Source organism: Microtus ochrogaster, unplaced genomic scaffold, assembly GCF_000317375.1.
Source record: "Microtus ochrogaster isolate Prairie Vole_2 unplaced genomic scaffold, MicOch1.0 UNK5, whole genome shotgun sequence".
NCBI classification, from domain to species: domain Eukaryota; kingdom Metazoa; phylum Chordata; class Mammalia; order Rodentia; family Cricetidae; genus Microtus; species Microtus ochrogaster.
Window position 1 is genome coordinate 10,878,913 of NW_004949103.1, and position 11,611 is coordinate 10,890,523.

Below are 11,611 nucleotides of genomic sequence, written 5' to 3' on the forward strand. Positions count from 1 at the left end.
GAGAGAGCTTGATTCTAATTTTTCCTCTTCTATTTATTTAGGTTGTTATCAGATAATTTAATAGTCTTCCACAGGACAAATGGGCCTTGCTCCATGTGGCTGAAGATAGGAATAGCAAGTCTGGGTGAATGCACTTTGGCAACACAAAGAGGAAGAGCTTTCCAAGATGAATGTTGGCAGTATTGCTAGCACTTGCCTGCTGTATTACTTTCTCCTTTAAAAGAAAGCTGACCTAATTTTCCCAGCCTAGAGCCCTAATGGACTCTTTCAGAGGCCATCCTTCTCCGACATAAAGAGATGCATTGTATTTAATGATAAGCCTTTTAATGGAATTTGCTATTTCTGGGTCTCTGGGAACATGCCATTAATGAGCTTGCAAGCGCAAGGAATAGCAGATGCTTGAGGAGCATGCTTTTCAAGGACAGGCTGCCCTCGCAGGAAAATGAACAAAACCAGAAACAGGTTCTCCTTCATTCCCTTGCCTTTAACCAAACTCGGATCTAGATAAACTTGGGTTTCAAATTCTGAATGCACCATGCCCTCATCTCCTTACTCCCTAGCACCTGCCTATGTGCCATTATCTACAAATGTTTCTGCCATAAATCAACCACAACTTAACCTGCAAAATGGAAAACTAGACCAAGAGACCCAGAGACTAAGAAGCTGACATCCTTCAAGCTTGTTTGGATGTGCAAGTTTGCCAAAAACAAGTGGAGAAAGATGGGGTGACCAGTTTGAGTTAAATTTTCTAACTTCTAGGAGCTGCTTAGCTCTGGGCTCAAATCTGCATACTGTAAAATAAAAGCCTGTTGTTAATCAGAGTTCCCTCTTCACGGAGCAGCATATTTATTATCACTATTAGTGCACAAGGCTCTTCCGAATTGCACCTCTAAAAGGGAACAGCGCACGGAAACACGGAAGCATATGTACTGGCTGTGGTTGAGGAGCTCCGCCATCGGTGCATCACTTAGTGCTCACAGTGAGCTGGTACCCAGGCGTGAGTTAGCATCCTGTTCAGACTGGAATTTTGCGTCCATGTCCATTCTTTAATCTGGATCTTAATGGTATGATGTGGGAGTGTCTTTATCTATCTGTTGCTTTCATTGGTTAATTAATAAAGAAAACTGCTTGGCCTGATAGGGCAGAGTTTAGATAGGCGGAGTAGACAGAACAGAATGCTGGGAGGAAGAGGAAGTGAGGCAATCGCCATGCCTCTCCTTTCTGGGTCAGACGCAATGAGGCTCCAGCCCAAGATGATGTACACTAGAATCTTCCCTGTAAGCCACGGCCTCGTGGTGCTACACAGATTATTAGATATGGGTTAAAGCAAGATATGAGAGTTAGCCAGTAAGAGACTAGAGCTAATGGGCCAAGCAATGTTGAAATGAATACAATTTGTATGTTGTTATTTCGGGTGTCAAGCTAGCCGTGCGGCAGCCGGGCAGGATGAAAAGCAGGCCTGCCTCCCTCATCACTACACTGGTACTTCCCTGGGCCTTGGCATCCACTGTAGGGCTGAACGTGTATTAAAATCTTCCTTGTCTTGTAGTTCAAAGCCATCAGTTCACACGGACGAGTGAGTTCTCAGAAGCATGTTAGGAGCTACTGGTAATTTAAAGAGGGAGAAGCTCAAAACCAAACCACAACAAACAAACACCCATGAAAACAACAACAAAACTTGATCATCTCAAAGAACGATCAATCTATAGTCTGTACTGTCACTTAAGAGTGCACTTAAAATGTGGGTTCTCCAACCATGGCTGGTGACTCCCAGAGAACTTCAGTAGTACTCTGGGAAGGAAGACGGCTTTGGTAATGGTAGAGAAATGGAGAAGACTGTCTGTTCTCTGTGGTTGACATATCAAATTATCCCACACTTGCAAGTTTAAAATAATAATCTTATTCTCTCTGAATTCTAGGAAACAGAAGTAAAAAGTCCATATGACTGCAGAATTTGCTCCCTTCTGAACCTTACAGGGAATTTATTCTTTGCCTCTTCCACTTTCTGGTCGCTCCAGGCAGTCTTTGATCTTGGTGCATCACCGCAATCTCACCTCAGTCTTCAAGTGTCCTCCCTGTCCTCTGTACCTTCTTCCATTCTATTAAATCATCTGCTGTCTTCCTCTTATAAGAATGCACATTATGGACTTTAGGGCCCAGTCAGGCAACGTAAGTCTGCACCATCTCCTTGCCTCGTTATATCTGCAAATACTCTTTTCCTCCAGTATTCTTCCAAGCATTCATAGTAGGGATTTGCCGTGGACACTGTGTGCGTGCGTGTGCATGTGTGTGTGTGTGCATGTGTGTGTGTGCATGTGTGTGTGTGCATGTGTGTGTGTGCATGTTTGTGAGCATGTGTGTGTGCATGCATGTGTGTACGTGCATGCATGACTTTTTAGTCTTTTGCAGTTAGTATCAAGAGAAAGCAATATCTATGAACAACACACCAAGAAGGGACACTGAATGATCCTACAAACATATTTCAACTAAACAAGAGTCTCAGGGTCAAGAAGCAAGGCTACACAGTGCTCATTTGGAATTCAGCAGGCATGGGAATATAGTTTTAGGAAAAACATTTTTTAAAAAAAAACATTGTTACACTTCAGAAGTCTGGAAAAAACACTGTTCTCAATGACGATACCAAAGATGCAAAAGTGGGTCTTTCTGCTCCCTGCTTCGAAGGTTCTACAGTTAAGAAAAAAGCTTTCTAGGGAGACCAAGGTCAATGACTTGCCTCTCAGGTAATTGCTAGTATGTGTGCTTTTAGTGGGCCTCTGAAATATGAGAAAAGCATTGGTTTCTCTGATATTTTAATTTACCTAGGAGCATTTTCCAGGTATATTCTCTTTCCCTGGAGCTCACAATACACTAAGTAGCTTCAAATAGGCTCCGGTGATCTAACAACCTGGGCTGTGATTCTGGCAAAGTAGTTCAAAAGTAAAGATGTAAGCTGGGCATGGCAGTGTTGAACACCTTTAATCCCAGCACTCAGACGCCAGAGGCAGGCAGATCTCTGTAAGATGGAGGCCAATCTGGTATAGTGAGTTCTAGGACAATGAGGGATACATAGAGAGACCCTGCCTCAAAATTCAAAACAAATCAACAACAACAAAATGATGCTACTGTCTCTGTAACTATAGAGATTTCTCTCACAGATCTGTTCTTGTGTTTGGATTATGAGAGAAGAGAGTTACAATAAATATCTTTTTAAAAATGTGAGGTTTATAAAGAACAACTCAGGTTCCCAGGACATGTTTTCCTTTGGATTGTTTGAAACATCATTAAACGTTTCTCTTTCTAGGTTGTTTCCTTTCAATCTCCCTGATCTTCACATACACCAATTTGTAACAAAGGTAAGCTCTGCTAAAGGAGTCATCTCCAGGAAAGGCTCTGGCAAGTGTGCAGAGGCAGAGAGTCAAAAGAGAGACCTTCATATTATTGACTATAGTGAGGAGAAACTGGAATCAACCAAAATGCTGGCAGGGACAAGGAAACTTTGTGATCATTCGGATTACTCGGGCTATCCCAGTTCTTCCTTAGTAAACAGTTACCATGGTAACTTATTTCTGTACACAAGCAATAGACAATCTTTCATAAGTCCCCATTCAATCCCCATCTACAAAAATGTTTACACTTCATCATTTTTGGGGGGTCTAGAGTTGCCTGTTTATCCCATCTTCGTTTATTATTGCAATTATGCAATTTAATGCCAGATTGCATCAATTATATATTTATGTGAAAAGAAAGTTCTTGTTGAAGGCTTCTGACAGACCAAAAACAAAGAGAGGCTCATAACAATACACCACTCACACACACACACCTAACAAACCAATACAGCATCAACATAGGTGTTACGAAGAAGTATGAAAGGACTAGCAAGTGGGTGCAGATGGTTTAGAAGCATTAAGAACTCTGACTCATCTATGTGACATATTCTCAGTCTTCATATGAAAGACACTAAAACTAGAAAAACAATACAAATGTTTTATGGAATGTGTCTTGGTTTTAAGTTGCTATGAAAAATACCCTGACAAAAAGCAACTTCAAGTAGAAAAGGTCTATTTGGGAATTCATTTCCAGAGAGCTCCAGGTAAGCATGCTGTGGGAAACACGGCGCCAGGCAGTGAAGGCATGGAGGAGGAAGCAAGAACTTGTCTAGGCACATTTCAACCACACTCAGGAATTAGAGAATAAACTGAAAAACCTTAAGACCTTCCACTATGACTCTCTTACTCTAGGGATAAGCCCCGCCCCTTTAGGGGGCGTGTTCGCCTCAGGCTAATGTTTACCTATAAATCTGGCTAGTGCTTGCAGCGCTTCTTCTGCTTTCCTGGTCTCCATGGGAACAGTGGTTCTGTAAGTCTATTTCTCCATTAAACTGTATATATTTTTACAATCTGTCTGCATTCATTTACGCCATTACATCTTACTCCAACAAGACTTCACTTCCAAAAGGATCCATAACTTTCCCAAACAATACCTCACGTTGGGGAGCAAGTGTTGAGACACATGGTCCAGCCTCTGGGCAACATTTCACATTCAGACACACAGTGGGTGTGATGTTATTGTCAGAGAACTGAAGGCTGTTGTGATATAGGAGATAACACTTAGGGGCAGGAAAGAGCCACCTCAAGTGATTAACAGTAATAATTTATTATAGGTGAACAAATTTCATTCTAAATGAAACTTGAATTTCACTTCAAAACAAACCATTCTTGGGTTTTAAATTTTATAGCTACAATCTTTGGTTTACATTAAAATGTTGTTCTTGCCACATTATGCAGAGCGAGAGTGATCAAAGGGAATGCCACAGCAGGAGTTGAAGGCCAGAAGCGAAAACCTGGATGAGGGCCTGGAGGCAGACATGAAGAGTAGAAGTAGACCCATTTTCTTTATGGGATGAAGTCATATGGAATTCATTCAGAACAACATTTTAAAAGGAGACAGACATAGCTCCTTTTATGTTTCTGTTTTAAATAGTTTTATGAAGATAATAATTTTTTATACCAGGCACTTTTCCTTATACAGAGAAATGACATTCAGTATACTGACCCACAACTATCATTTTCTGACTTCAGAACATGCTTTACCCCCAAACAAGATCCTTAGACACCTTTAATCAGGACACTCAGGGGGCAGAGGCAGGGGGATCTCTGAGTTTGAGACCAGCCAGGTCTATACAGTGGGTTATAGGCCAGCCAGGAATACACAGTGAGACTCTTAAAAGAAAGACAGGAAGGAAGGGAGGGAGGGAGGAGGGAAGGAAGGAAGGGAGGGAGGGAGGGAGGGAGGGAAGAACAAAGCCCTTAGCCACTCTTCATACCATATTTGAACTGTGTTTCTTAGCATTTATAACTGCCAATCTTTGTACATACATTTTTGTATATATTTTGTGTATTTCATCCACCTACTCCTTGGTTGACAGACATTTAGTTTGTTTCTATTTTTTTAGGCATATATAAGTAATATTTCTATGAACTTCACATAAAAAGTTTTATGGAGACAGGTGTTTTCATTTCTCTTGGTACTCAGCACTGTAGTTATTGGGTCCTACAACATTCTGTTTAACTGTTTAGGGAACTGTTGAGGCCATTTTTCAAAGTGGCCACGTTATTTTGAATGTCTTCCAGCAAAATGGGAGGGTTTGCAATCACTCTGGTTGCTGCTGTGTGGAGAAAAGACTGGGGGAAAGCTGTGGAGTGGAGATGGGGAAGGAGAGAGGGGACGCGAGTTGAAACATCTTAGCAGGGTCAAGGACACTCAGCTTAGGGAGCACTTTCTACCATCTTATGGTGTGATCCAGAGGAGAGTGGGGGATAAATGCCTTTACATTACATCATGGGTTAGACCATTAAATTACAAGATTCCAACAGAGTGGGCTTGTTAAAACAGATCTGTAGTTTTCAAAGTACAACCGCTTAAATATCGGTCCCCCAACAAGCGTCTACAAGCACAAGAATATTTTCAGGGAAGTAGGTGGAATCAAGTTGGAGGGTGTAATGAAACTTGTAACTCCTTTAAACCAAGAATGCACAGGGGCTCAAGTGGGAGCCTGTGACAGAGGATGCAAGGCATCATTCCTATTGCCTCACGATACTTCCTGGCTTCCAAGGCTAGAGAAGGGCTTGCTTTTCTCCAGGTTACCAGGGTAACAGTTCATTCCTCAGTTTACTGTGCTGTATTCACCCTCTACAGTGCATCAGATTCAGGATAGGAAGTCAAACATCTTCTGGAACTGGACAGTTATAGCTCATGTTAGGAAGCCTCATGAAATATCATCAGGGCAGAATCCAGTTTAGGGTCACCATTGCATTTAGTGGTGAAGTTTATAATTAGCAGTGTGCACGTGTGTGTGTGTGTGTGTGTGTGTGTGTGTGTGTGCATATGAATAGGGATTTATCTAGGGTCTTTGTGTATGCTAGGCAAGCATACTACCATCATTGACTTGAACTCCCAGGCTTTATAAATTCTAATTTGGGACAAGGCTAACTAAATTGCCTAGGCAAATCATTATGTAGCTGGGGCTAGCTTGAACTTGCAATACTTTTACCTCTTCACCTCGGCCTCTCAAGCAGCTGGAATTATATATATGTGCAGCAAATGGCTGCGTGGTTTCATGTGCATTTTGGACTTTGGATTATTGATTATTTAATTATTGGACTACCAGCACTATGCCACTATACATAAAATTAGGGATTTTTTATTTTAGGATATATATATATATATCAGTGTAATGAAAGAAATCCTAACCAACTACATGGGAAGAACATTTTTAAATGCATGTGGATGCTTTGCCTGTATGTAAGTATGTGTACCGTGTGTGAGGAGTCCTCTCGGAGGCTGGATGAGAGTGTAAGGTCCCCTGGGACTGCATTACAGATGGCTGTGAACTGCCATGTGGGTCTGGAAATCAAGCCAGGATCCTCTGAAGAGCAGTCATGCTCTTAACTGCTGAGCCGCCTCTCCAGCCTCGCACATGGAGGGCATTTCAATAGAATTTAACAAACTTAGTAAGGTTCTATTTTGTGCCAGTTACTATATCAACGGCAAGAGAAACAGATGGATAACAAAAACGAATTATCATATAATAAACCCATTTAAAAGAAAAAGGGTTTCAAAGGCTTTTTTAAAAAGGAAGGGGAACATAAAAAAAATAAATGTGATCCAATTTTTAACAACAAAGCCAATTCAGGAAAGGAAACAAGAGAAAACAGGGAGGAATGTGTATTCACGGAAGCCACAACACGAGATGCACCTGGATGCCCACTGGAGGATGAACATGTGTTATCCATACACAACAGCGTGCTATCCACTTCTAAAACAGAACAAAGTCCTGTCATTTGCTGCACCAGGAAGGGAACTGGAAGGCATTACTGTAACTGAAGTGAGTTGGGCCCAGAAAGACAAATGCTGCATCTTCTTACTTACATATAGCAGCTAAAATGATTGATTCCATGAAGGTGAAAATAGAATGATGGTTACCAGTGGCTAAGAAGAGCAAAGGGGAAGGAGACGGCTGGTGCCGAATATAAAGGTACAGTTGGGGTAGGTGGAATGCCTTCTCATGTTCCAGAGAACCACAGGGTAACCATGGTGGACAACAGATAGTTATGTCTTTCAGATTAGCTAGAGAGGGGTTTGAATAGTCTCAGCACAAAGAAAGAGGGTGATGGAGACCCTGGCTATTCTGAGACAAGCGTTACGTATTTGAACCATCACAATGTACCTCACAAAGACATACCAGTTTATACATAAATTAAAATTAAAAATAAACATTAAGTGTGAAAGATATGTACAAAGCGAAGCCTTGGATTGTACTTGACTGTGTCATTTCAGAATTTGGAATAGGGGTATGGATTAAAAACTTTTGCTGAAAAAAATGAATTGAAAAGTGTAGAATTGCACAGCGACTTTGGGAAACTTCCTAGTTTCTTAGAAAGCTAAACAGAAATTTAGCATAGACAACCAATTTTTCTTTTAAGTTTGTATCCAAAGGCACATATGACTTGCATATGTATATATAATGTTCATTGCAGTATTGTTTATGATAGCCACAAACATAGATTCCAAAATTATCAATTGGCAAAAGGATAAATAAAACATGAGATAACTATACAAGAGATGCATGCATGAACAATAAAAGATATGAATAGATGATGAGATAACATGATAGTCCTCAAAGGAAAAGCCGGAAATAAAGGATTAAATATTGTATGATTTCATTTATATGAAATGTCCAGAAGAGATGAACCTGGAGATTTGGGTTGGAGAGATGGCTCAGTGGCTAAGAGCGTTTGTTGAACAACCGTAAGAAACAGAGTTCAAATTCAAGCACCCGTACAACAAGCTATAACACCAACTCTGAAATGGATAGAGATACAAGGATAACTGAACTTTGCTGGGTGCTAGCCTACGTATAAAAACTATAGCCTCTTGGTTCAGGAAGAGACCTTGCCTCATCGGAACGTATTGATAACATATTGAGGACACTTGGCATTTTCTTCTGGCTAGCAGCATGTGCACACAAAACATGTGTATATACTTAATCAGACACATACATACACATGATTATGTAAGTAAATCTTTTGCAAAGGACAGAAAAGAATGACAAGTTGCTGGGGAGGGTATGAATAGGAACTAACTTCCAAGGTGCATAAGAAATGGACCTGTCCTCTAAGTAGACTTTGTTTATGGATCATTGCCTAAAAACAGGTTGAATTTCACTGACACGTAAAGGAAGTTTTTGTTGTTGTTGGAATATCCACTCAGGTAACTTTAATAGAAAATGTCATAGTGAAATAACTATATTGAAATATTAAAGACAGTTCTGAGACTGAGTTGAATAAAGTTCCCGAGCACTCGAACCAGTAATAGAATATAAATCAGTTCACTAATCTTACAGAACATGGGAATAGAGACTAAAGAAGAGAAAAATGGTTTAAAAAACACAAATATGATGGAAGAATATCAGCAATCACCTGGATCCAATTCACCTATCAAAGAAAAACTCATGGAAATATTAAATGCGCAAACGTGGGAAATATGCACTGTACAGATAGCAGAGAAAAGAAGAGCAATTTATTAGAAACAAAAATTTTTACTTTAAGCAATTAGCATGTAAAGTGGTAATGAGAGGCACAACATAGCAAGAAGCAATCATGATTTGTAATGGAGAATATACTCTAAAAAAATATTGACGATTACCAGGGATGGTGTTTGCCTTCTATGTTGCTGGGTCTTCATGACTTAGCAAATAATAGGTATTCCATAATTATTACTGAATGGGATCACTACCGATTCCCACTGCAGTGATCTGTTTATATATTTGACATACTACAGAGGAAAGGACTGTGTCTTAGTTATGGTTTCTATTGCTGTGATAAAACATTATCACATAGGCAACTTGAACAAGAAAGGTTTTATTTCATCTTACAGTTTGTAGTCCATCATTCAAGGAAGTCTGGGAAAGAACTGAACAGAGGCCATGGAGGAATGTTTGCTGGTTTGCTCAGACTGCTTTCTTACCATACCACATGACCACCTGCCCAGGGATGGCAGCACCCACAGTCAGCCTGGCCCTCCGATTGCAATTAAAAACTGCACTACAGACTTTCCTACAGGGAAAGCTTATGGGGGCATTTTCTCAATTAAGAGTTCTCTTCCAAAATGACTCTACTAGCCAGGAAGGGAGGCGCTGAGGTTTTATGGCATGAATATTCAGTTTATGGGCTTGGAGAGAGGGCTTAGTGGCTAACGGTGCTTGCTGCTTTCCCAGGTGATCTGAGTTTGAATCCCAGAAGCTACATTAGGTGGCTCACAGTCACCCGTAACTCCAGCTTCTTGGAAGCCCACATCTTCTGGCTTCCATGGATACCCATCCAATGGAGTCTATACAGACACACATGTACACATAAGTAAAAATAATAAAAAAGATTTTAAACAATTTAATAGCTTAAATGCAGCAGACACTCCTAGTGTGACAATAAACCATCACTGTTACAACTCAAGGATGATTTCTTTCATAAAAAAGATCCTTGTTTCAGAACACAATGGCGCACTCTGTTCCTGCTCCCTCAGAACTTCTCATTTGAACTATCTCATGTAGCAACTGTATGCCTTTTAAATTTCTCCTGCTATCTCAAATCTTGCTTCCCTTCAAAAATTACATTTTAGCATCTTGAAGACAGGGAGTGACATCTACTATAATAGCCTTTCTAGGTACTAAAGTGATTTTTTTTAAACAGTAAACATAGGTTTTATTATTGGTACTATGAGATAGTATGGGTTACATAGTGGCACAAGGCAAGGCTTCCAAGAAGCGACTGTTTGAAGACAGGCGTGTGTGCAAAGAATAGGAAGAAGTTAATGGCAGGACAGGAGAAGATAGTTAGTGTTCTGTCTCAAGCCTGTGGTAGCAAGGGTGCCTGTCCATCCTTCTAAAGGACAGGTGTGGGATGTGCACGGAAGATGCTTAGGAAAAAGAGTAGAGCGTGTCCTTCATTACATTCTGGACAAAACCTGGAGCAGGTCTTCTACTGGTGGGCACTGTTAGAAGTTAGAGGCGAAAAGAAAAATCCCAAGTAAATGGCTAATTTAATCTACTCAAACTCTATAGGAAAGATGGGAAGGGACATTTTTCTTTTACAGACATACGGAGAGACTCTGGGAGGAGTTGTTCCTAATTGGGGAATTGCAAGGGATTAGCAGCCTGCAATGGTAACATCTCAGACGCACAGCCTGAACATATTCAACTAGGACCCCGAGATGAAATAGGGAGTGGACTGGCTGACCTCCCAAGGTCTTTTCTATTCCCACAGTTATATCCGGAATCCCTCCTTTTTCCACTTACGCACATACACATGCCTTTAGTCAGTTTGATAGTAAGTCCCCTGGGCTGTCTTCCAGGGTTAGTAGGACACCACACAAGGCTGATGGCACTCAACAAATGATTCAAATATTTGTTGAGTGAAGGAATAAATGAATCGTGTTTAAATAGGGCTCACATGATCTCCCCAGCTGTAGAGCAAAGAGAACTGGTAAGGGAGCATGAACATACACACACACACACACACACACACACACCTTCTCACACTCTAACCTTGAGAAAGCACAGCCCACCAGCTCAGCAAGAAGGCTGCAGGAGTTTCCTTGGCAAGGATCCTGTCTGTTGCTTCCAAATGCTGTCTCTGGAAGGTCACTTCACCCAGCAATAGGACAGCTTCCCTTGGTCTCCGAGACAAAGTTTGTTGAGGTTCAGTGAAGATCTCCCCTGGGGATGCGTCCGCATTCCCACCTCTACTCTGGGTGCCCCTGGCGCACAACTAGTCCACCCGCAGCGCCCTGCCTTACCTTGGTGAGCTGAGCGATTTTTTTGCACATTTTCACGTGCATCTCGGGATCACAGTCCATTCTCCAGTCCGAACCAGCGCGGGCGTCGGCTTTAGAGCTCGCGCAGGTTCCTGGCGTGTGGATTTTGCTGTGGAGGGTAGATGCCATCGCCTTAAGGCGCCCTGCACTAAAAAGCTCTGGCTCGCACTCTCCCTGCTGGCCCTGTGCACGTACGTGCGAGCGCGGGCGTGAGGGCTTTCTCTAGAGAGGTGGCAGGCACTGC

General features: G+C 41.5%; 1 protein-coding gene across 1 annotated transcript in view; it reads right to left on the reverse strand.

Moving 5' to 3' along the window:
- The window catches only part of Fam184b (family with sequence similarity 184 member B), an 86,692-nt gene extending 75,081 nt beyond the window's left edge, over positions 1–11,611 (reverse strand). Inside the window, exon 1 of the mRNA XM_013353291.2 lies at positions 11,350–11,611. Coding sequence (XP_013208745.1) covers positions 11,350–11,496 — 147 coding nt within the window. The 5' untranslated portion in view covers positions 11,497–11,611. The remainder of the gene's footprint in view (positions 1–11,349) is intronic.